Below are 27108 nucleotides of genomic sequence, written 5' to 3'. Positions count from 1 at the left end.
GCCACATGGCTTGTTTGAGCAGGTGCTGCTTCATGTGAAGTTGCCTAGCCACCTACTCTTTTGCATAAACAATTTATAGATCAAATGCCTCCTTGACTTCGGCCTTATTTAAGCACAGCAAACATTGCTATTGAGATCATTCCACCCCATGACAGAAAAACATTTAAATCCTGGTGATGGCATCAAAGGGGTATTTAACTAAATATGACAAACACTAAATCTAAAGCTTGGGTACTACTAACTAGAAAGAACAAGACACTAAAATAGTGTGCAGTTGTGAGGTTAAGACCGAAAAGAGCCCTAACTTCAGACGCAGTCTGTAAGAAGAAATTGACAGGGGTTGGAAAGGCAGCCCTTAATATAGACAGGGCAGAAGTAAGACTGAGACACAAACACTGCCCTTCCCCAGGCACCACTGGGAAAATTCTCTGGCTCCACCACACTGGGCACATGTGCACCTAAGTGGAATACATGGCTGTATCTAATCCAAGAAGAATCCAGCATTTCTCAAATGTGGGACTTGCATAAGAGTTATAACATTAATATTGGCAGGCCTTTAACAACCCATGGAGAGGACAAAATGGGGTGCAATTTTCTGAAAACCATTGATTGAGTCCCTCCTCTGTAAGTGCAGGATATTTTCTTGCTGTATATTCTCGTAGTGCTTTGCCAGTTGAGTTTTAAATATCCCAAACATTTGATCTGTCATCTCTTCCCATAAGTCATTATCTTAATCCAAGAGAGCTTTTGCAACACTGCAAATGTCATTCTATTATAATAACCAGGAAAAATATCTCCTCTTCCTTGGTGATTACATGCTTCATACACTTCCAAATACTTCTCGTGCTCTCTCTTTCTCTCTCTCTGTCAGCAAGCTCTATTCAGGTCTTTTAATCTTTTTTCCCAAATTCACCACTCCAGCCTTAGATTCATTTTTTCCCTCTTTTGTACTCTCCCAATCCAATGGTGAGGCTGAGTGGGAGGGTTGGAAGTTGTATCATTGGAGAACATGGAAGGTTCCCCCCGCTTTAAAGGGAGTCTGGGATCTAGCTGGATGAGATCAAAGCTAGTTTAAACCTGAAACACCTGTTTAAACTCATTTTCTTACAATTTTTATATTAGTCATATATAGAATGAAGACCATACTTACCAATTATCTGATATCGTAAAGTTCCATTATTGCTGGCATCCATGTCTACAGCTAGTATAGTGTGCACTATTGCAGGCTCTTGATTCTCTGCAATTTGAATCTCAGGAACAGGAAGAAGAAACTCAGGGGTATGATCATTTTCATCTAGTACTTTGCAGATAACTGTCGCTGTGCTGGATAAAGAAGGGGTTCCTCTGTCTCTAACCAGTACTGAGATGTAACACATAGAAACCAAGCTTATATTAGTGATGTCAGGGTAATGATGAATCTTCATCAATAATATCAAAATTTTAGAGTCCATGTGCTATACAGAACATGAGTACATGTGTTAACACATCTGCTTTCTGCTCCTGAACATCATTCTACACCTCAAATGACATTAAGAAAACATCACACCAATGATAAGTGAACCCACACTTTCCACATCCCACTTTACACTACCTCAAACATCTCATACAGTTACCTTTTATACTGAGAATCTCTTGGGTCTCCCTGTCGAGTGAGGCAGTTGTCATCACTTCTCCAGTATCTGAATTTATCTGGAAAATCTCATACCCATTTCCTGGCAAGATTTCATACTGAAGCAGGGAGTTTATTCCTTAAAACAAAAAGGAAAATCCAATAAAATAGGAAAAGTTTCAGTTGCAAAACCCACTCTCTGGATATTGCTTTATGATACCTTTTTTTACCTGTCATCTTCCATTCGGGGAAAGTGTTATGGATAAATTAACTGAATAGCATTGTTTTTACAGAAAACTTCTACAAAATGAACTAGACATTTCACAAAATCAATTGAAACATATTCCATGGCCTGATGAAACTATAATCCAGATTTTGGTGTGACAAGACTAATATAGGTAATGTAGTAGAGAAGGATTGGAGTTAAAGACAAAGAAGGACAAGAATAACAAGATCATGCATTAACTGAGTCTTGGAATATCCTATTTTGTGCAGCTCAATAAAGTATTTGTTTTTTAAATTGCTTTTAATTCACTTCTCACGTGCATTTGAGAAGTGTGCCTAAAGGAACTTGTTCAGGTGCCCATACTGAGTTCAGGAGACAGACATCTGTATCTTTACTTAAGTTGATCCTGCCAGAGAGAAATGTCCTGGATGAAATACTTGGTTTTGAAATCCCTTCTGGGATTCTCAAAACGCATTGTTTAAAACTTTCATTGAATATAAGTTTCTACAAGTATGAACTCCATACCATTTTCTAATTATTCCTTCAAACAGTGCTACTTAAGAAGCTCACTTGAACTTTGTCCTGTGTAATTCCTGGTTATACATGTAGACACATCACTTAGTATACAATATGGGATATCTACCACACCTTGGTGCCTTTTAAGAATAAGGAGATTAGCAAATGTAGACATTTTTCATTTTCTTTTCAAAGCTGTCTGCCTCCTGTGTAAACTGAGAAACCTGATTCCACATTCTTATCCTCTTAGGATTCAAAATAATTTCTTCAATTTTTCTTGTGGTTTCAATGCTTTCATGAGGAAAGTATAATGTCATTTTCATCACTGAGTATAGAGTAATTTATTCAAACCTAACTTTAATGAGATTAATCCTATATTACACACAAAGGGCAAAAAGAAGTCATCTTGTACTATTGTGCAAGTATGTTTTCAGCTTTTCACAAGTTCCATTCAACCATTCCTCTGTGGTTTTTTTAAACTAACAACCAGACTTTTAACAGTACAGGTACAGTTAGTGCACTTGTAAAAGGGTGGCGTTCTTAGCAAATGTTGAAACTCAACTATTTGGGCTCAGCCACACTGGCCTTGAACCTATTCTTGCATACACCAATGGAAATCAGGATAAACTCCATTAGACATGAAGTTTATCCATGCAAAACCAGTGTAAAAGGAGAAAAAAGGCCCTACAAGTTTAAAAGCCAGATAAGACCTTGGTGAAATAGATAACTTCATAAAGATGAATTAATCTTTTGATGAAGCACTTAACTTATAATAGACTTGGTTCTTATTAATTTAAAGGGGTGACATGTTTTTAAAAAATACAAGGGAAGTGGTATAAGAGAAAGAAGACACATAATTAATGCTTTTACTTCTTTCTAGATAAGAGTATAACATGCAATGGAGAATATAATCCTGAAGTAACCTCACGCAAAATTAAAGATCAGCACCCCATTATAGCTTTTTGAGTATGTCTATACTTACTGGGCATTCAAAATGCCATGATCGATCTTCCACAGTTTGAGTTTGCTGCACAGAGACAAAAATCAATCTCTCTGGGCTCAGCAGTCGACCCTGGTACTCCACGGTACCATGTTGACCAAGGGACATCAGCGCAAGCCCTAAGAGCCCTGATCTACACTAGGGGAGAAAGTCAATTCTGATACGTTGATTCTAGCTATGCTAATGGTGTAGCTAGAATTGCTATCTGGGATTGACTTTGTTCCTTAGTGTAGATCAGGCCCTCCTCATGCAAAGCCTATCTTACCTAAATATAAAAACATCACTAAAATGTAGCTGTTTGAAAAATGACAACACTAGCTGATGCAAGTCAACTGCATGCAGCAATTATTAGATACACGTGGAAGTATATACATCATAATTGGCAAAAGTAGACAACTGCAGAACTGGGAATAGAGATGTCAAGAACTTACGGTAAAAGCCTGTGTCCTCTGTCCTTTTGAAACTAAAGGGTTTTGAATTAATACCTTTATGGACTGATTCTTCATAATGGTCATTATTTGTAGCCAATGTTACACAGACACATAGCTACCATAACAGTCATCTAACCACATAAATGCACTATTGGAAATATAGTTTCCAACCTTTAAAATCAAAACCACAAGCTTCTATCCTTCGAGCTAGAAGACATTCTTGATTAATTGCCAATGTGGGAGTGTTTATAATATTCTCCTTTCAGGCCGGCAGCCACTGGATCACAAGCCCATTAGTGGATGATAAACACTTAAGTATGTCAGATACTCTATCCAGGAGAGGGAAACAGTGATCATTCATTTAGTACATTACAATGTCACACACCTGGCTGAACAAGTGACATATTTGAACTGTGCCCACCTCTGGCGGTACTCTACTGACTGTTCTTGCTAAGGAAGCTTATGTGTTTCCAGTCCAACACCTCTTTTTCAGTGCTCATAACTTTCTGAAAGATTCCTTTTTTTTTTAAACAGAAATTTGGAATTATTATTCTGGTAGTTTGACTGGAACTTTGGTCCAACCACTGGTAGAAAAGGCTTGGAGCCCTACAAACCCACAAAGAGGAAACACTTTTCCATCCGTCAGAAGCTTGCATCTGAGGAGTTTGCATTTTACCAGCCAGGGAAAAGCCAGGAGGATGGACATGATCTCCCACCTGCCCCCTCTTACTCTAACTCTTGGCTACAGAGTATCTTTTCTGTGGCAGAATTCAAACTCTACAGGAGGTGGGAAGTTTCTGTAGGTGCTCTTCTGCAGAGTTTCTAATGTGCAAAATGTTCCTGAATCTTACAATTAATATGAAATGAAAGAAGCAGGACTATTCACTCATAAATTACTACATACTAACTCTTTGCATAAATCCCATATACCTTGCTGTTACTCTTGACCACATACTCTACTTTACAACTGATATGGAGAAAACTAATGATGAGGGTACTATTCAAAACAATGCTTTCAGCAAGCTGCTTACACTGAAAGGAGGGTACAGATTCATACATAATGCAATCAACATACTGGCATTTTGTTAATCCTTTGCTTAATACAGTAAACCCTTGAGTTATGTGGGGGCTGCATTTCTGCAACCCCTGCGTAACTTGAATTCTCATGCAAGTCAAGGGGAGCTGGGAACCAGGCTGTACCAGGGGGCAGCCTAGTTCCCATCTCCCCACAGCTTACCGCTTGCGGGACCCAGGAAACTGACCAGGTGGCTCCTGGCTCCTGGCTCCTCTCCACTCCTTAGAGGCAGAAAACTGACTAGAGCTGCTGCCCTGGTCAGTTTCCCAGCTCTGCAAGTGGAGGGGAGCCAGGAGCCAGGCTGCTGTCTGGTTCTGAGCTCTGCCACCACTCTGGGGATGGGGAAACTGCTCCCATCAGGTGTGGCAGCTTGATTCTCGGCTGCGTCCCTGACAGGAATGGTTTCCTTTTGGGGCAGCCAAGAGTCAGGCTGCTATTCCTGACAGGAGCAGGGAGAGCCCTGACAGGAGTGGTTTCCCTGCTCCTGTCAGGGATGGGAGCCTGACTCACAGCTGCCGCTCCTGTCAGGTGCAGCATTAGTCTTAACCAGAGTCTCACGGGTTTACTGTATGTCTGTGCAGCATGGGTAAAACCCTTTAATGAAAAGAAGTTAAACCTTGTACTGTACCCTCACAGATACTGCTCCTCCTGATACACACTGGGAAGTTGCTAGTACTATAAAGTGCAACTCCACACTGTTACTTGGCTAGTCTAGAGACACAATGATCAAGTGGGGCTACATCACTAACTTCAACACCTGCAACTACAACAAAGAACCTTGTATATGAAACATTCTGCAATGGCATCTGTTGTGAAAGCTCTTCCAGTGACCTCATGACCAGGCAAACACATATGCATAGATGTGGTAGGAAGAAGTATAAGGACATCATAACATTCAGCATACTTTGGAAACAGACTTCTGAATGGGACTAGTCTCAGGACATGGCACTGCTTTCTAGCTTAAATACTGTTTTCCTATACTTGAGGCAACCCTTCCTGCATATCAAAAGCTGAACAAAAGTCTTGTCCAGATTTATGATATTGAGACTGATACTCTGATTTTGTTTTCCTGAATCTTGTATGCAGACAATGGTAAGCATAAGCTTAACGACAGAACATATTAGACATTCCCAGAGCTGGTTTGAAATCCAAGATTTTTCCCACAAAGGGGGTTCCCTCAACCAAGCACCTTATCAAGCTGAAAAATTCTGCAGTTCTTGTAGCTCTCAATTCTGAGAAGTTAGATCTGTGGATTTTTTTTTCCCAGCATACACTCTTACTGGACCTGCAAGAACCATGTATCTTCAGACACTTTTGGGGATACAGCTTGAGGAATTTACAGGAAGCATGCTCAAGACAAACTGCACAAATCTGCTCACTAGATGCAAGGACTCAGAAGAAGGAGACAAGAGTTAGAACACCTTCAGGGAAGTGGAGAGTCTACAGGAACACAGGCCCCCATACAATGCAAAAGGTTTTCCTTCTGAGAGAACAGGAGGCAGTCTGGGGTGCCAGCAGAAATGCCAGGACTGCTTGCTAAGGGTTAAATGTCTAATCCTGTCAGTTTTGGTGGAGCAGGATGTTCAATGGATGTCAAATTATGTGAAAGTAGTCTTAGCCACTAATGCACATTCTCTCATAACCAATCCTCAGTTAAATACAAACTAATTTCCAGTTTCATGCTTTCCCTCTTCTATAGGGAGACATGCTACAAACTGAAAGAACTAGGGAGAAAGAAAACAAAAAAGCAGTCCTGTAGCACTTTAAAGACTACCCTTGGATATGATTTCCATCCTTTTGCACTTGAAGAGGAAGATGATGTTTGTCTGGATGTGTGTGAGATTCCCATTCCAAACAGCTAAATGTAGGGAGAAAGAGAAAGCTAGAAGCTGCATTTGGCTGTAAACAGGACTCCTCCATGTGGCCAGTCAGGGAACATATGAGATAAAAAAAGAAGCAGTGAAAGGAGGAAAATAAGCCACAGGGCAAACAAGTAACTGTGGTGTGAAACATAGCTATAGCCACCTGAAGCAATTCAAAAAGAAAGGTGACAGCCTGTGTGTGTGTGTGTGTGTGTGTGTGTGTGTGCACACACATATATAGGGACAAACTTATTTTACATTTATTTTAGTATTTCAAATTCGGGGGGGGGGGGGGGAATCATTGACTGCCTTCCCCATCAGGTTCACAATCAATTCTAGATCTATCTATCTAATGTATTTTTCCCCAGCTTTGGTTTTGGGTTTGAATTGTGCTGCAGCATACACATAACACTGGACCAAGTTCTGATCATGTGAGGAAAAAGCCTTAATGGAAGGACCGCAGGTACTGGAAAATGTGTTCAAAAATAACAGAGCTGGACGAAGGAACCTTCAGCCACATCATATGGCTCCAGACCAATGTGTCTATGCAGACAGCCTGCTGCTGGCTACTGTTCCATGCCACCACTTATGCTTGGGATGTCATCTCCATCTCATTTTCCCATCCCTCTGCTACCACCTCCCTATTCTAAATGCTCCCACAACTTTCACTGGTGCACTGCCCACAAGGATTAAAAAATAATCATGGGGATTGGGTGGGTGAGGTTTTCAAGCAAATTTCCCATGCTCTTTGATATTCCTCTTTTAGATTATACATTTTTCACATCAGGTATTTCCTTCACTTCCATACTGATACAGTGTTGAACATGCTGTTGGTGATTAAAAAAAGTAAATAAAAATAATCCTGTGGGGGCATGGGGTAAGATGGTGGACACAGATACCACTCAGCTATTATTCTGGCTTTGAGACATATAGATTCACATCAGGCATGGACCCACAAGGTTACTTGCCTCCTTCATCCCTTCAGTGGTCTCCTACTTACAGCTGGTGCCCAACAGCGCGCACATAGGGCACACGTTCAGATGAATAGTTCATCCTACATAGTCTGTCTCCCTCAGACCTGCCTTTCATGAAGTTTGCAAGCACATTAGTAGAACTGTAAATCCTGCTGAGTGCAAAGGGTGGTTTTGTTAACCAGCTTTTTAACAATTTTTTTTACATAACACAGCTTTACACATTACTGTAAAACGTATTTGGAGGAAGAAAGTATGGAGTACAGAGGAAGTGAACATGAGGAATCCCTCTTCCTCATCCATTTTGTATGTCTCTGAAAAAGAATTATAGCTATTAACTTTAAAAATATATACAAAGACTTCATGTCCTCAATTTTTCATTATGTTATAAATTTGCAGCTGGCTTCTATGTCAAGATTCTTTTTCTGAGCTATTACAAGAAACATCTTGGGTGACAGTGCCCCTTGGTGGTCAGAAGCGATTAATGCATATTAGATCAGTTCAGTGCTATGAAAATACCTCTATCTACTCAATTAGCTTTTAAACACAATAGCTGTGCCTATATTAGCATGGTCTTTCAAAAGGAAAATCGAAAACGGGAAATTTTCAAAAGCGAACAGGGAGCATCCACACAAAATGCACCCTTTCGAAAGGAAATCAAAAGAACGTGCCACTGCTTTCGAAAGCGCGCCTCCAATCCCAGGGCAGGAAGAGTAGCCCCTTTCGAAAGAACACATGTGTAGACGGTGCAGGGGCTGCTCTTTCAAAAGAGGAGTCATCCATGGCACCAGACAGCTGACACGCCGAGATGTCCTGACTGGCAGCGTTGGGGCTCTAAGCTCCCTGTGTCCAGCTGCCTTTAAAGACACAGGGACCAAGACACCCTGTGGCAGGAAGCTGAGAGCATGCTAGCAGCAAAAACATGAGCTGCTTGGAGCACACCATCATGGCTACCCCCAGAATGCTGAGAATCAGGGATGGCCAGCAGCCAGCTGCCCCAGTAGCCACACCCCCTGCCAGAGCCCTCACAGGGCTTGCAGGGGCCCACACAGGCCCCAGAAAAATGGGCCATCTCCTGGACGGAGCCAGAGATCAGGGACCTCCTGGGCCTTTGAGTGGAGGAGGAGGTCCTCCGGGAGACAAGGGACAAGCGCTGCAATACAGCTGCCTTCTCCCACCTCACCACCAGGCTGGCCACCCGGGGACACCATGCCTGCAACCCTGACCAAGCGAGGAGTAAGGTAATGGAGTTGCAGCAGGGCTATGCCTGGGCGTGCATCCAGCCCCTTCTCCCAGGAGCTCTGAACCCTCCTGGGCCCAGGGACAGCTCCCCCTCCCCTGCATGCCATCCTGGACACTGCGGCAGATGAGCCGCACCTTGGGGCTGTGGAGGAGGCTGGACCCCAAAGCTGCACCAACCTGCCCAACACTGAGCTGCCCACAAAGCAGTCCGGTGATGAGAGGGACCTGGTAATCCACCTTCCTTCACATTCAGCCAGCCGGGCATCACCAGACCTCAGTGAGAGACCCTCTGGTAAGTACCTGGCAGGGTGCACACCCCAGCTTTCTGGGTGGAAGCCCGATAGACACCAGTGGGCCACCTGCATGCCCAGTGGACCTGGGCCAGACACAGCCCAGCTGGCGGTGGCTCCCAGCACGTCGTGACGATAGCTGGTGACACTCAGCACCTGCTCCCATGGAGAGCACCGTGAGCCACTCACACGGGAAAGCGGGTGTGCAGAGTCGGATCTCACACAGGGCTAGTACCAAAGGCTGGGGACCCTGTCAGCACCCATGAGCCCCCATGGCCGCCCTGTCATTCGATGAGGGGCTGCTGCCTGCACAGGGTGTGGGGCGCAACCCATGGGACACCAGTGCAGGGCTGACATGCTGTCCGTCTCTCCCTTTCCATCCCTACAACCGTGCCATCAAAGGGCCGAGAGAGCCCCACCCCATCAGTCATGCCAGATGGCACACCATAGGTAGATGATGGGGACTGGGCACCACCCCCTCAAGCACCAGGACGGTCCCATACCAGGAAGGCCCAGAGGCAATCTGGAGACGATGCCCTTCACACTACCGTTGTCGAACACCACGTGCGTCCAAAAGCACTGGACAGTTTCCACACTCCTGTGAGTGGAGGAGAGCTGGAGCCTGGCTCCCAGTTCCACGCTGCTCACAGGAGACAGGAAACTATCCTGCGCTGCTGCACTTGACAGTTTCCTGCCTCCCCCAAGTGACGCAAATTTAACTTAAGTGGGGTTGTGCAGGAATGCAACCTGCACATAAGTTGGGGGTCGACTATACAGAGTAAGTCTGCACTACAATAAAAAACGCAGGGCTCTGAGACTCAGAGCCCAACTCACTTGACTTGGGTACCCCTGGCTAAAAACTGTATTTGAGTTGTTTAGGCCTGGACTAGGATCTGGCTCTGAGACCATCCCACCCCTAATGGAGTTTCAGAAGTTAGCTGCAGCTCAGGCCTGAACATCTACATTGCAATTTTTAGCCTTACAGACCAGTAGCAAATCAACTGATCTGCACCAGCTTTGGCCATTCCACAGGTCTTTTATTGCACCACATATGTACCCCTCATGGTTTAGCTATCTGCACAACTTTCATTGAAGGGAAACACTACACAGCACTCCCCATTTCTACAAACTCATCCGACCACCAGTTTTACACTACACACAATAAACAGTGATGGGCCGGACTGAAACACCAACTCAGAACACCCCCTATACTTCAGAATCTGAACGAAGAGCCAGATTTTAAACTCAAACCTTGCTATAATCTTGGATCCATGCAAGGTGATGAATACACGTACAGATATTAGAAGTCAAAATCAAAAACATTACGTCCACTATGAAAGTAATAATTAAAACGACTGAAATTACCTGAATCTCGGTCTACAGCATTCACCTCAATGACAAACTCTCCGGGCTCTTGGTTTTCAGAGACTGCGGCTTCATACAATTGCTTTTCAAATACAGGCCTCTCATCATTTACATCAACAATGCTCACAGTCAGAATCTGCGTTGCAGAAAGTGCCGGAGTGCCATCATCAAGAGCCATGATAGTCAAATTGTAATAGTCTTGACTCTCGTGGTCCAAAGGAAAGGCTGTTGTTAGCAATCCTGTTATAAGGGAAAGGAAGGTCAAAAGGACATTGCTTCATTACAACACTTCCCTTAGTACAGTAAGTTACACTATCAAAATAGTCACTATTCATTGAACCTCTGCAGTCCAAGAGAAGCTCAAAGAGTACAAATATTTAGGTGATCTCTTAATGCGCTGTGAACACTGAAAATATATAACTGTAATTATGGCATTGATTTCCATATCAAATATGTTCAGTATACAAATAGGCTGATCCTTCCTATCAACTGTAAATCACAACTGTAAATCAACTGGCATATCACATCCCCCTTTTGACAGCCCTGGGAGCCATATGAGACAAGCTTTATTCTTCCTTGTATCTACACCACACCACAAAGATTCTACAAGACAAATTACATCTTCAGTGATATAAATAAAAATGAGAAGTCCTCTGGCACCTTACAGACTAACAGATATTTTGGAAAATAAGATTTTGTAGGCCAAAATCCACTTCATCCGGTGAAGGCAAAGACCCACTTTGCCAGATGAATGCATCTGAAGAAGTGGGTTTTTGTCCAAGAAAGCTATGCTCCAATATATTTAAACAAAAAAGCAGTAAAGTAGCACTTTAAAGACTAACAAAATAATTTATTAGGTGAGCTTTCATGGAACAGACCCCACTTCTTCAGACCATAGCCATACCAGAAGAGACTCAATATTTAAGGCACAGAGATTGAGAAATATTGAGTCTGTTCTGGTATGGCTATGGTCTCAAGAAGTGGGTCTGTCCCACGATAGCTCATCACCTAATAAATTATTTTGTTAGCCTTTAAAGTGCTACTTTACTGCTTTTTTGTTTTGATAGTATATAGACTAGTACGGCTTTCTCTCTATTACTATCCAATATAGCCCCGTCTACACGTGCCGGCTACTTCGAAGTAGCTGCACCAACTTCGAAATAGCGCCCGCCACGTCTACACGTGGCGAGCGCTATTTCAAAGTTGACATCGACGTAAGGCGGCGAGACGTCGAAGTCGCTATCCTCATGAGGAGATGGGAATAGCACCCTACTTTGACGCTGAACGTCGAAGTAGGGCACGTGTAGCCAATCTGTGTCCTGCAACATCGAAATAGAGGGGTCCGCCATGGCGGCCATCAGCTGAGGGATTGAGAGACGCTCTCTCCAGCCCCTGAGCTCTATGGTCGTTGCGTGCAGCAGCCCCTTAAAGCTCCCTGCCCCCTGCCTTCCTGTGCAGGAAGCTGAGAAAGCATGCAGGCGGCAGCACAGCCACGCGGCCTGCCTGCACGCCTCCCTGCAGCCCAGAGACTCCCCCCCCGCTGCGATGGCTGCCCGCCAGCCCCCCAAGTGCCCCCAGGGCATCCCCCCCAAGGGGAGCCAGGGCTCCCAGACAGGCAGCCAGCTGGGGAAGAGGCAGCGGGGCCCCTCCTGGATGGAGGCCGAGATATGGGACCTTCTGGGGCTCTGGAGTGAGGAGGAGGTGCTCCAGGTAATGGGGAGCAAGAGGCGGAACGCGGATGCGTTCGCTCAGCTGGCCGAGGGCCTGGACGCCCGGGGTCACCCTGCCCACACTCCTGACCACGTCAGGAGTAAGGTCAAGGAGCTGCGGCAGGGTTACGCCAGGGCCCGGGATGCGGCCAGCCGATCTGGGGCCGCCCCCGTCACTTGCCCCTTTTACAAGGAGCTCAAGGGAAATCCTGGGCCTCCGGCACACCTCCTCCCCGCCGGCCACTCTTGACACCTCAGCTGACGAGCCCCAGCAGACCCCGGAGGCGGAGTCCGCCCTGGAGGCAAGCCCCATACCCCAGGGCCCCCCCCAGGAGCCCACCCCTGGGATGCCGGAGGAGGGGGAATCCTCCTCCAGCGACGGGGGCTCCGGATCGCCATCCCGTCCCAGAGCTCCAGCAGGGTGTCCGCCCACAGGGTGTCCCCCGACCGTGGGAGCGGACCATCAGGTATGTACCCCCCTGGTGCACACCCCCGGGGTTGAGGGGAGGGGGCAACAGACATGACCAGGGCCCTCCACATGCCCAGATGACCATGGCCCCAAGGACAGCAGTAGCATGTCCCTCAGAAGAGTGCATCAGCCCCTGCCCCCCCAGCATGACAGTGCCATGCCCCATCCCTGGGGATGGGGGGAGCGGAACCTAGGGTCCCCCGGGGGGAGGGGGTGGGACACCCATCAGCAGCAGCAGCATCTCCCGGGGACGGGGATGGGGAACCAGCAGCAGAGGGGTGGGGGGACAAGGGCCACGGCTCAGGGCCCACACTAACGGCTGTCTCCACTCTTCTTCTCCCCCGTGTTCCGCAGCTGCACCATCGGAGGGACTGGAGAGCGCTGGAGAGGTGTCAGTGGTCCCAGAGAGCCCACCGGGGCCACACTGCAGGCCATCCCCTCGACGGAGCACCGACCAACCCCAGGGCAGGGACGACGGTGGACCCAGCACCACCACGGGATGGCGACGGACCCCCAGCTGCCGGCGATCCTCCGGCGGCAGCTGGAGGTCTCAGAGCAGTGCCTGCGGGTGGACGAGCGGCGCCTCCATCTGCAGGAACGGGCACTGGCCTGGCGCCAGGAGGCATGGGGGGCCTTTATGCGCACGTTTGAGCGCATCGCGGACTACCTGGCCCCCCATGCCACACCGGCCGCCGCTCTGCCTGCTCCACCCGCCGTCCGCCACCGAGGGGCCTTCTGCCGAGGGGGACCTGGGGCCTGCTGACACCTGCCAGCCGTATCTGCCGGTTCGCCCGGCCCCCAGCCAGCCCCGGCCAGGGCTGAGGCTGAGGCTGAGGCTGAGGTGAGGGTCGCGCCCGCCAACCCCCACTTTGTACATATCCCCTTTATTTATGTTGTATATAGTTTGTATTAGACGCCTGTTATTTTATGATACGTGCCCCCCCATGTAAATAGTTCTCCCCTTCCTTGTGTTCCCGTTTTTTGGTTATCATATAATATACAACACTTATATTTGTAGTAATAATATAATAATAAGAATTCACCGTTTTGTGGTTTCACGAACAACAGGTCTATTTTCATTTGCAAGAAAAGTCGGGGGGGTGTGCTCTTCGGTGCTCTGTGGTATGGGCGCAGGGGCAGAGAGTGTTGTGGAGGATGGGGGGTGTGCAGTGGGGGGCTTGCCAGCATTCACCCCGCGGCCTGGTCGAAATGGGTCCGCAGGGCCTCCCGGACCCGGAGCCCCTCAAGGTCCACCTGGCGACTGAGGGCAGTGGGTGGCTGCACGTCAGCCCTGCCAGCCTCCACAGCCCAGCCCTGAAAGAATGCCTCCCCTTTGCTCTCCACCAGGCTGTGGAGGGTGCTGCACGCGCCCACAATCTGGGGGATGTTGGTGGGGCCCGCATCGAGGCAGGTGAGGTGACACCTCCAGCACCCTTTGAGGCGGCCAAATGTGTGCTCAACCACCTGGCGCGCACGGTTCAGGCGCGTGTTGAAGCGCTCCTGGCTGGCTGGGAGATGGCCCGTGTAAAGGTGCATGAGCCAGGGCCGGAGAGGGTACGCCGCGTCTGCGACAAGACAGAGGGGCATCGTGGTCTCCCCCACAGGGATCTCCCGCTGGGGGATGTAGGTCCCCGCCTCCAGCCAGCGGCACAGGCCCGTATTCTGGAACACCCAGGCGTCGTGGGTGCTGCCAGGCCAGCCAACATAAATGTCCAGGAAGCGGCCCCGGCTGTCCACCAAGGCCTGGAGGACCACTGAATGGTAGCCCTTCCTGTTCAGGAAGCATCCTCCGCTGTGCTCCGGAGCTCGGATGGGGATATGGGTCCCATCCAGACCCCAAAGCAATTTGGGAACCCCAGGGTGGCAAACCCCGCGATGGTGGCATCCAGGTCCCCAAGCCACATGAGCCTGTGGAGGAGCAGGGCGTTGATGGCGCAGACGACCTGCAGGGGAAGGACATGGGAGAGCACCAATGAGAGGTGTGCAGGGTGTGTCTGGCCTTCCCCTCCCACGGCTCCCCTCCCATCCCCTCCCAGGGCTGCCTCCCCCTCCCCGTGGGTCCTCTTACCTCCATGAGGACAGCACCGACGGTGGCCTTGCTGACGCCAAATTGCTGCCCCACGGATCGGTAGCTGTCTGGAGTGGCCAGCTTCCAGACAGCGATGCCGAACCGTTTCTCCACGCTGAGGGCACGCCGCATGGCGGTGTCCTGGTGCCTCAGTGCAGGGGTGAGCCACTGGCAGAGCTCCAGAAATGTCTGCCGGCTCATACGAAAGTTCTGGAGCCAGCAGTCGTCGTCCCACTCGCCAAGCACCAGCCGCTCCCACCAGTTGGTGCTCGTGGGGTAGCTCCACAGCCGGCAGCGTGTGCAGCGGGGGGCAGCAGGGTCTGGGGTTGCTTCCTCTTCCCCTGGGGGCAGCTCCGCTTCCACGAATAAAAGGTGGTCAGCTGCCTCCTGCATGGCATTGAGCAGGGCGAGCACTGCTCCTGCAGGGGCAGCTAGGTGGACCTCTGGCTGCTGCTGCTGCTGCTGCTGGGGGTCCATAACTGCTTCGCCGCGGTGTGCGTGCCTATGGCTCTGCAAACCGCATGCTGTGCAGGCTGAGTTTGTCTGGGAGGAGCCCTTTAAGGGAGCGGCTAGCTGTTGCCCCGGAAGTGCTAGTCCGCCCTGTGACCCTGTCTGCAGCTGTTCCTGGCACACTTATTTCAATGTGTGCCGCTTTGGCATGTAGACGCTCCCCTGCAGCACCTACTTTGATGTGGTGCTGCCGAACGTCGACAGCACCAGCCCTGGAGGACGTGTAGACGTTATTCATCGAAATACATGTAGCATACACGTGTAGACGTAGCCTGTATCTGTTAGTCTATAAGGTGCCACAGGATTTCTCATTGTTTTTGCAGATACAGACTAACACAGTTACCCCTCTGATACTTATTACCATGAAAAGAGTGACATACATGTGGCACTACTGGTTTCTTAATATTGTACACACTTCATTGATGAAGTTTAGTCACTATGGGTATGTATACACAGAGATAAAAATACCCATGGCTGGCCAGGTTAGCTCACTCCAGCCCATGAATTTAAGACTCCAAGGCTGAAAAATCATGGTGCAGATATTCAGGCTTGTGTGAAAGTTCAAGCCCTGGCACCTTCCACCCATGCTCCAACCCAAGCCCACACGTCTACACAGTGATTTTTAGTCCTGCAGCCCAAGCCTCACTAGCCTGAGTCAGCTGACCCTGACCAGTCACAGTCTTTTGTCCTTTTGTAGACATACCTTGTGGGGCTTCCAATGTAGTTGCATTGGTGTAATTGATTGGAAAAAATCATGTTCTTCAAGATGTGTTGATCTTGTGCATTCTAAGGAGGCTTGTGCACCACACACTCATGGTAGTTAGAAAACTTTTCCCTTGGCAGCTAGCTGTAAGATCATCATGGGTATCCCAGAGTGGTACTTTGATGGCATCAAATATAGAACCCTGCTGAAGTGCCCCTTCCCCAGTTCCCTCTTGTCGGCTACCCAGACAGAGGAGGAGGGTGGTTACTGGAATGCACATGAGCAACACATTATGAGAAGGTGAGTAACCATTTTTCCTTCTTCCAGTGTTCGTTCATGTGCATTCGACTCAGGTGACTCAAGCCTTAGTTAGGAGGAGGGATCAAAATTCTGCACTGATGGGAGCACTGCACAACTAAAAGCTGTGCTGTCTCGAGCTTGACTGGTAATCGCACAGCGTGTGGCAAAGGTGTGGATGGACAGACAGTCTGTAGGAGACTCTACAGATCGCCTGTGTGGGGATCTGACCCTGAAAAGCTGTGGATGAAGCCTGAGCCCTGGTGAAATGTGCTGTGAGAGGCAATGGGGATACCCTTGCCAGGCTGTAGCATTCCCAGATACAGGACACTAACCACGATGAGAGCTTTCATCCTATTGTCCACCACTAAGAACAGTTTGGGAGATTTCCTGAATGGATTTGTTCTGTCTATGTAAAACACTAAAGCCCTATGAACATCTAAGGCGTGGCCACACGGTCCTGCAGTGGTGGGCCTGAAACAGTGTGGCCCTACTCTGGTCTCACACTTCTGGACTCCCGGTGTCTTATCCTGCCTCTTTTTCTAAGACATTGGGGATCGGGACCAATGCCTGCACATCACCTGGGGATCCCAGGCCATGTGGCCACATGGCACTGGAATACCTTATGCCAGGACAGTCACCAGAACTGGGGCACTTCGCACTGAAGGAAAGGTGCTTGGTGCCAAGTATGAAGACCCATGTTCTAAATGAAACTGAAGAGCCTCTTGAATCAGAATGGCCTTCAGATGCTGAGCAGCAATTTCTTTGATGGCTCTTCCCAAGCTACTGCAAACACAGAGTATGCACATTGCTTTTGGGCATGCACTTCCCACAGGCTCAGAGCTCAAGGGAGGGGAAAGCAATGCTTGCAAAGAGCCACATCTAACAACTAACTACCTACATTACTAATAATTAAAACTGTAATTATTAACTATTATTAAGGGTGATAAAGGTAGTTAACTGCCAGTGCACTTGCGAGGGCAAACGCAGGGACATTTCAGCTGTCACTGGTGGCAAGAGAGAACTGGAGTGAGTTAGCAGGGTTCTGTATTGGACACCATGAAGACACCACTTCAGGGACCACCCAGGCCAACCCTACATCTAGTTGCTAAGGGAAAATCTGGTTGAAAAGCACATGAAGAAACATCTGAAGAAGAACTGATGATTTGTCTATACAATTAGTTGGCAGCCAGCTGATGCAGGAAATCTTCCCAACCCTTACCTACCATGCTCTGTCCATCTGCACTCTGCTGATGTGTGTTAATGAGCTTTCATCTCATCCTCTTTCAAAAAGAATTAGACCGAAGTATTTTAGCAAATGGTTGAAGCACATCAACAAGATTCACACAATCAGACCATGGCAGCCCGGGTAGATTCACACCCCAGCTTGCCATGATCTAAAATTCATGTAGGCAAACCCTTAGCAAACAACTGTGTTGGTGTACAAGAAGGAACAGAATCCAGCTCACTATCTCTTGTCTGTGTTCTCTACTGAGTAAGTACCACAGCATAAATTTATTATGTCACTAAAGTAACATGATGTAGCTATGTCTCCAAGAGGGATCTGAACCACTTAATAAAATGTTGCCATTTTATAATGTTATCTCCTTATAAGCATCCCAGTATGCTGTAAATTGGCATTTTGGTTATCTTTTGGTTTATTGGCCCTTTGTCAGATTTTTAAATTCATCAACAAAATGTGGCTCTAAATAATACTAAAGTGGTCACTGTATTCCAAAACCCTTCAAGGACACCAAACTGCTAAATGGTATTAATACACACTCATACTGTTGTTTCTTCAGACTTGTGTATTTTTACTTTATTTTCACATGTTCATTCATATTTTGCTTCTTTTTTCTCATTTTAATTGAAATGGAGAGTTTGAAAGCCAAGTTTTGGTAAAATAGCTTTTTAATATTTATCTTGAATTCATAAGCAGCAGCCTTCCCAACCCTGAACTCCTCTGAAGTTCTGATAGTCTATTTATAGGAAACATTTGACTTGTGACACAGATACACCTTTCACATATTAAAGTATTCATCAACTAATATTCTCTCTCTCAGGGGAAAAAGTAAATAAACAAGTGATGAAACACACTATTTCTATATGATTTACAAACCCTAGGCTTTCCTGGAATATTTATTTTCCTGAATTTGTCCCTCTTTCCCTTTTCCTACAATTTTAAGTAAGCCCATAGCCGTAATTTAAATGAATGTGTAGCAGTTCTAAGCTCTGAGATGATCTTAGAGCAAAGTCTGGGAAGCATGTTGTCTCTCTTTATTACATTCTCATTTCCAAGTAGGAGGACACACCACTCAAAATGGCCAGCTGTGTGCCAAGACACTCTGCATGCTATCCCCACCCCCAGCGCAATCTCACAGCTCCCATTGGCAGGAAACTAACCAACGGAATCTCCCTAGGTTGTGCTTGAGGTGCAGGCAGTGTAGGGAGTACCTCACCAAGGGGTGCTCAGAACACAGAGACACACATGGCTCCCGCAGCAGTCCACTTTCAGCAGTATGCATGGGCACAGCAACCACGGAGCCCACCTCAGTATCCTGCTGGGTCTCTACCCAGGAGCTATCACATACAGCATGTGCCTGCCGGTCAAAGCCTGCACCTGGCACCCACCTCTTCCCAATTCCAATTCCCTGCCCAAGGTCACAGCTCAAACCCTCTGCACCCCTTCCTGCACCTATACCCCCTACAGACCCTGTGCCCTCTCCTTCCCCCCAATCTCTTGCCCCAGATCACAACCCCCTCCTGCTCTAGGTCACAACTCAACCAACCCCCCCGCCGCCACGTATCCCCCCTACACCTCTCCAGTTCAGAAATCTCTGATGCATCCATACCTCCTCCCAGACTCCAACACCCACTTCTCACACTCTAATCCCTGCCCCAGGTCACAACCCTCCCAGACCCCTCTTCCAGGTCAGAACCCTCTCTTGCACGCAACACCCCCTCACAGACTCTGCCCCTACTACTGCACTCTAATTCCCTGATCCATGACACAACTCCTTCCTTCACCCCAACTCCCTCTCAGAGCACACACAGCTCCTTCACCCCACTCTACTGTTTTGATCTCCCTTCTGCACCCAATCTGCATCCCAGAATTCATGCCTCTCCATTAACATGATAGAGGTGTGAAGCCTGTGACCACTTACCAAATTCTTGAAGTGGTCCCCCATCAAAAATTACTGTTCACCACTGCCTGAAAGGAACTTTTATTTTACTTTCCTTTGTCTAAAGAGCCTGATAGGTGTTTGATAAAAGGTACAGAATATCAGCTCCTCCAAATCCATATGTCAATGCCAGAGAGTTTGCAGTATATACAGCCCTTTTTGCTCCCCCTTCTTTCATACCAGAATTTTGAAGTTTTATTTACACGCGTGAGGGAGCTTTTCTTTCCATCATTTTAAAATATATTTATGAGCCCATAAGCAGTGTGAGGGGGAAAAATATGCTGTTCCAGAAATCTATCACAAAACTAAGGGAATCCCACAGATAAACAGTTTACATACATGGGCCTGCAATCGCAGACAGGACTGGCAATGAGACTAAAACCACAAATAAGTGGTAGCATTTATTTCCTGAAAAAGATGTACAACTGAACATCCCTTATGAAAAGGTAAAAACTAGATTCATGTTTGTAACTGACAAGTGACAGATCCTGTGCAGGAAACAGAACTTTCCTGGGGGCCAGCCTGAGGATGGGGAGTGAACTTCCCCAGGAATGAAGAACCATCACAAACCTCACCATCTGCCTCTCTCTATGTACAAAGTGTACTTTTTTATCTTGTCTTCTCTAATATAAAGCACTCTCTCTTTCTCTCTCTCTACATAACACTTCTAATGCAATACACTCCAATGAACACACATATTGTGCTTGGGAGTGGCTGAAAAAACAAAACTGTGACAGATGTTAGTCACACGGGTTAATGCACTCCTGGAAGGTAGGCAGATATTATGGTGATGAGCACAGCCTAAGAATCTAGAATATACAATACCTGTGGTTTTATCTAGCAGAAAGGCTTCATTCTTATTTCCGGAAAGAATGTGATATATAACTTGTCCATTTCTTCCTTCATCTGGATCCTTTGCAATTATGTGATGCACTAAAGAGCCTACCTCTGCATTCTCCATGACATGGGAAAGAGAAGAAGACACAAAACTGGGGCTGTTGTCATTAATGTCCAAAATGACAATTTTTGCAGTTAGTGAACCAAGTCTGCGCTCTGTTAAGTTTGCTGCCTGATCTGAGGCAGACACTGTCAGGACAACAGAGTTAGTGACCTCTCTATCTATAGGAACTGCGGTGATCAAGGTGCCATATGAAGGGTGGATGAGAAACAGATTTTCACCAGAGTCACTTGCTGCTATGGAATACTGTACTTTGCTGTTGAGAAAACTGCCATCTCCATCTTTTGCATTGAACGTGTAGACCAGACTGCCAACGGGTAAATTCTCCTCTATGCCAATCACTATGAAATTATCCCGAAAATAAGGAGAATGGTCATTTTGATCTTCAACATCAATATTGAGAAAAACAGTATAGTTCTGTGGAGGATTCTTATTATAATCCTTCATAATAACTCTCAGAAGAAAGTGAGATGTTGTCTCATAGTCAAGTGCCTTGGAAAGAAATAGATCCCCTGTTGAACTATCTATTTCAAAATGATCATCATCCACTTCTTCTGAGATACTAAAATGCAACTTTCTGTTGGTTTGCAGATGGTGACCAGGAAGCTTCACCGAGCTCAATATTTGTGCAGGCTTAATATTTTCAGGAATGACAAAGTGCCTGACATCTTGAGAAAAGACAGCTCTCCCTTCAGGAAATGGGACTACCTGAAACAGAAGCACAAAGACAACAATATTTTTTCCCATTGCATCTATTGCATTTTTGCAACATACTTTTTCTTTACTAATTAATGAGGTCTAGTCGTTCGTAGCTTGCTCATTCCCATTAGCATTAATGGGCATCAAGGACAGAACAGGCCTTATAATTGTACACTTGTAACACAGAGAAAAGGTTTAATTCCTCTTCCTCCCCTGCAATTTAACAGAAGTTAAAAATCAGCCTTAGAAAATCCTCCAGCAAGTCCCTACTCAGACTGAGCCTTCTGAACACCACTGCACTCCAGGTTGGAGCAGGATAGGGAACAAGAGGTAAGCTTCCTCCTCTGAATCTCATGAGTTCCACAAAGAGAGTTCAACCCCACTACTCCATAGAGCTAAATGGGAATATATTTTAAAGTCACAAATTCTAATGGGATGGCAAAAGTGTTTCTCGGCCATTTTTACTCTTGATCTGCCATCCTTCCTGTGGCAGGGACTTAGAGCTGCCACGAAAATCATCATCCACAGTTTAGATTGCCAAATATAAATGGGCAATTTATTCTATTGCTGACTGGTTAAATTGACCAGAAATGACCAGAAATTCCTTCACCTCCTACCACTAAAATGATCTACGAGTGAGAGAAATGCCTCAATATTTGAGCTGCATCATCTCCATGACTAAGAAATGTAGATTGTAGTCTTTAAAAGCACCAAAATTGACTTCCCTACTGATGATATATGAACAATAGTTTCTGTGACATTCAACCTGTAGGGGTTTGGAGAAAGCCCACGACAAAACAGATCCACTGTGGTTCTGATGAACAGCAGGTGGATGGCTATAGAGAGGAAATGAAGATAGATTTAAAACTCCTCATGCATGGCAGAGCTGTTCTCTTTGACAGCTCCATATAGGCCTGCAAGCAAAGAAGAGGCATCGTATATTATGGAAATTGCACCTATTTTATGTATTTTGTCTTCAGAATTTCTCTATTTTCAGTCTTTCTGCATTTGCTTTACATTTTCCCTACTCTCTGCTCCATTTTTAACTTTTTATTGGCTATTTTTCCTCTGTTCTATGTTCATGCTCTCTTCTTAATAGGACATGAATGTTGTATAATTGCATGTCAAACTTCTGAACCCATAATATTGCAGTAGTATCAAAATTAGGCAAAATGAGTTGACTTCCTGGTTCAAAAGAGCAATATCTAGAATAATAAGAATTCTGATGAGAACATAACACTCATTTTATAAAAACACATACATTCTAGTTTCAGCATCTTCCTTTCAGCTTCTAAAAGAATTATTTTAAAGATAGGGAAAATACAGTATCAGTTTTCTAAAGGGAGTTTTAAAAAACTGGTACCTGAACGTTAACAACTGCATGTCCTTGAAGAGCAGGCATTCCTTTGTCACTGGCAGTGACCAGTATTCTATAGTTAGGTTTCCAACTGTATGAAAGAGCTTCAGTTGTTCTCAATTCACCGTTGTTTGCATCAATCTGGAAGTGACCTAAACTCTCTTCTGTGGAGGAGGCGGGGTGGAATGAATTACCATTAGTATAAATATTGAAAATGCTCTTCACCAAATGCAGGCATCCCATAATCACACATTACTGAGCTTTTTAATAAATAATACGGAGCACCACCTCGAGGTAAGAGAATTTACAAGTCCTTTTACTTCCATGGGCATTGCGGGTGCTCTACATCCCTGAGGATCAAGCTCAGACCTAGTACGATCTGCTAAATGTGATCTTAATTGCAAGATACCAATCCAGGGGATTATGAGGGACAAGACACTTGTTTATCTCTACGGCTGGGCTACCTATCTTATTGGTCTGTGCACAAGGAGATAAGGTCCCAGGAGGCTGTTTCTTATACAAGAGGGAAAGCAGAGAGGGTAGAGCAGAGCATGGGTGGAGCTTTAGCAGATGAATTACCATGGAGGGAGATGTAAACTGTGAGAGGTACAGGGTTGACTGACTTCCTCCAGGGAGCAAGGAGGAAGCAGGAACAAAGCTGTGATTCTCTAAATCTGATCTTTGCCTAGGGCAGCATAAACATAATGAGCCAGCTCCATATTTGTTTTGAATAAGAAATATAAATTATGCATGTACGCTAGGGCTATGTCTGCACTTCCCCCAACTTCGAAGTGGGGTATGGTAATGAGGGCAACAGGAGATTACTAATGAAGTGCTGCTATGCATATGCACCATTTCATTAGGTAAATTCTCTGCCGCCGCAACTCAGAAGTGTCAAACTTTGAAGTGCCGGCATGCTGTGTAGCCAATTTTGAGGAGTAAAGGCACTTCGAAGTAGCATAGGCACTTCAAGGTGCCTGTGGATACATGGCATGCCAGCACTTTGAAGTTTCACACTTGGAAGTTGCCTTGGGGGAGAATTTGCCAAATTAAGTGCTGCATATTCATTGAAGCACTTCATTGCTCACGTTCTGTACACAAACCCCAGTACCAGCTCCCTGTACTTTTCTTCTTGGCTCTGTGCTCAGTTCTATTCTGAGACACTGCACAAGGACGCAGAATGGCCATGGGCCTGGGCAGAAGGAAGCAGGTTTGCAGCTGCCATCTTCTCCCGCCCCCCTCCACCCGGGGCTCTGCAAAGCCCTCTAAGGCAGAGCCCCCCAGCATGGAAAGGGTTGGTACACAGAGGGAGCTGCGGCCTGCTCCAGAGTGGGCCCCGGTTGCCTGCTTTCCCCTTTCAGAGCAGGTAGCTCGCTGCAGAGCTCGTGCGGGAAGCATGCAGGCTTTGGACTCAGCCCACCCCAAGCAGCTGCTCCACTGCTGCAGAGGGAGGGACAGAGATGGAGAGAACAGAGGAGCCTGCTGCCAGAGTGCAGCTGGAAGGCTCCTCTGCTCTCTTCGCACTCTCACCCCATGTCTCCTGACCAGAGGTACTTTCAATCAAGTGATATGCTTTGTGTGTCAATTATTACAGATTTAAAATATTATGCATGAAAGATTGGCTCTATAACTCCTGTGAAAAAGAGTATTAAAATAACATTATCGCATTCTGATCTGAACTCCTTACTGACAGTTTTTCAGAAATGGTTTTGTTCTTAACATGTTCTGCACTCTTTAACAAATGATGTGGTATAGCCAAGGGAGCTGCCATGTTTTTCTCATTGTTTCAATGGTCTTTCCTTATGTTATGTATCAAAAAGAGAGAAGAACACATCTGTGTCTCTGATCAGTACTAATGGCTCAATCTTTCTCCTGCTGAAACCTAGGAGAGCTTTGTCATCAATTTCCTATGGCCTATTCCACCTCCTATGTGTAGCAGTTCTGTGGGTTTTTTATGTTGCCAAACGGTATCAAGCAAACATAATGTCAAACAAAGAGTAAAAACTGAACTAAAAAAACATAAGACTCATTGTTCACTCAGATTATCTTTTGATCCCTGTCTCAGACTGTCATGAACTTTTCCTATAGCAGGAAGATTTTCAGTTGGTCATGGGAAAGGGGAGATCATTTTTCCACTGTGATGTTAAATAGTTGCTCATAAAGACAAACTCCATATTGTATGTTATTGGATTATCATGGTCCTAATCTTGGAGCAAGCTGCTCTTTTTAACTAATGATTCTGTGATTTGCCATTACAGCAAGTAAATCCCTGTGAAGAAGCAGAGGGTAATGGGACAAAAGCTAAATGCACATGACTCTTCAAATAATTTGGTATGACATATTTGTCAGAGGGTATTCTGATTACTATGCACATGGAGGCCTCTGCTATGGCAGTGGAAAGGGACCACAAAAGTGGCTGTAAAACAAAGTCTCACTTCAAAGACCATTTTCACTGTCAGAGCTGTGTGAATGAGCCTCAGTGTAAACAGAAATCACACCTGATATGTTAAGTGGCTTCTTTCGTCCTACATTTTCAATTTTAATACATTTTTTATTGGGCACAACAGTTATAATTTCTTACCTGATGATATGGAATATAACACTACACCATTGTTTCCAGAATCAAGGTCCTTTGCAAACAGAGTGGTGACAAGTGTACCTTCTGGCTGCCCTTCCAATACCTGCCATCAAATAATGTGTTCACAAGAGTACTTTACATGTTATAAAGGACACTGATGAGTCAATTGAATTCACACACCACAGAACAGTTACATTTAGTGATTATATACTAGGAGAACGTCCTATTCTAAAAATGGCTACAGTCTGTGCAAAATAAGCTACAGTCTGTACCTCTCTCGTTCAGCACCCTCGGGACCTAAAAGGTGCTGAATGAGAGAATTTTCCAGACCATGTAAGGTCAATATTGTCTAGCACATTACCAACACTTCCACTGCTTACTGGGCTCTTAGAAGACATTTAGGGATGAATTACAGCTAAATAACAGCTAAGAACACTGAGAGCCAGGATTGGTGGCTATAAACAAATTTTATGAAACCACAGGAAACTTGGCCACATCCATGATAAGTTGTCCTCTGGCTGACTAACATCATGCTGGATTACTGATGTTGCTGGATGAGAGAGTTCCAGATGAGTTTCAGCACATACATTTAAGAAGCAGTGCTAAATTAATAAAAATTCTAGCAAAACTCCCAATAAAGTTCATTTATCGTTAAGTCTATTTGTTATAGAAACCATTAACGTCTCCTCCTTATGAGGTCAAAAGGAAACTATGAGACGCAAATTTAAAGAAAATGCCAGTATAATGTTCAGCTGCTAATATTCCAGAAACAGTTCAAATCTAACTGTTCATACATTCACATTGCCCATAATACATGAGGCCAAATCCTTAATGCCTCATTCTATTTAATACTGTAATAAAAACCACTAGCAATAATTTAACAAGTATTTTAACAAGTTATTTATTTGATACAGGTTGAACCTCTCTAGTCCTTCAACCTCGGGACCTGAGTGGTGCCAAATGAGAGAATATACCAGACCACAGGAGGTCACTATTGTCTAGCAGCATTACCAACACACCTACTCCATATTGGGCTGTTTGAAGACATTTAGTAAATTACAGCTAAATAACATTGCAGAACATAAAGAACAAGGTCTGTAAGCAAACTTTATGGGACCACAGGAAATTTGGTCACCCATGATAAGTGGATATCCAGCTAACTAAAATCATGCCAGACCACAGACGTTGCCAGACAAAAAAAAGAGTGCCAGTCTAGAGAGGTTCAACCCATACTGACCTTAAAACATCAGGCTGTTAAGTGAATCTGAATATGCCGATCATTTAGGTCATGCTATGGGAAACAGGTGATGTAACTTTCAAATGGAATAAAAGACTTGCCTTACTGAGAAAATACACCTGAATTAAAAATATCCATGCAGCATTCAGAGCACGTGTTTCACTAAACACAAAACTGCAATTTGTGGAAGAAGCTTTGGAAGGAAGTCTTGATACAAGTTTTTTGCCACAAGATGGTGCTCAAAACAAATCCTGTATTATGACTGACCAGATTAGAGTAATTGAGACAGTTACAACAAACCTTGATAGTTACTTCTTTTCCAGATGAAATCTGAGGAAAGTAAGGCTGATTATCATTGAGGTCAGCAACTAAGATATATGCAGTTGTTGTGGCATTATGCTGTGGGGCACCATGGTCAGTCACAAAGATGATCAAATGGTGGTGAGTTTGCTGCTCATGGTCTAATGCGACCCAGTTTATAATTTCACCTGTTGGTGAAAGAAAATGAAGGAGAAAGGCACTGAGATTGTATTCGTAAAATCATAACAGATGAAAATTTATATAAATATACACTGGATTGTATAAACTAAATCCTTGTGTCATTTGATATACCTGCTACAGAGAGTGCTATCCCAGTTTATTAAATGTCATTCCACAGAAACGTTGAGTTAATCAAAGTTTATTTATATACCCTAAGGTCATATTGCACTCTTTACCACACTTGGGATCCCACAAACTCATACAATGAAACATC

At 45.6% G+C, this 27108-nt stretch overlaps 1 protein-coding gene across 1 annotated transcript in view; it reads right to left on the bottom strand.

Annotated features, from left to right (window-relative positions):
- The window catches only part of DCHS2 (dachsous cadherin-related 2), a 224659-nt gene that overhangs the window by 71263 nt on the left and 126288 nt on the right, over positions 1-27108 (bottom strand). The window contains exons 6-12 of the mRNA XM_074993969.1: positions 26655-26842; positions 25121-25220; positions 22546-22703; positions 20351-21191; positions 10588-10827; positions 1614-1748; positions 1151-1360 (exon numbers count right to left, since the gene is read on the bottom strand). Of these exons, the coding sequence (XP_074850070.1) occupies positions 1151-1360; positions 1614-1748; positions 10588-10827; positions 20351-21191; positions 22546-22703; positions 25121-25220; positions 26655-26842 (1872 nt within the window). The remainder of the gene's footprint in view (positions 1-1150; positions 1361-1613; positions 1749-10587; positions 10828-20350; positions 21192-22545; positions 22704-25120; positions 25221-26654; positions 26843-27108) is intronic.

This window comes from Carettochelys insculpta, chromosome 4 (genome assembly GCF_033958435.1).
Source record: "Carettochelys insculpta isolate YL-2023 chromosome 4, ASM3395843v1, whole genome shotgun sequence".
Classification (NCBI taxonomy): domain Eukaryota; kingdom Metazoa; phylum Chordata; order Testudines; family Carettochelyidae; genus Carettochelys; species Carettochelys insculpta.
The sequence above is the reverse complement of the archived record's forward strand: the minus strand, read 5'-3'. Positions and strand labels throughout refer to the sequence as shown.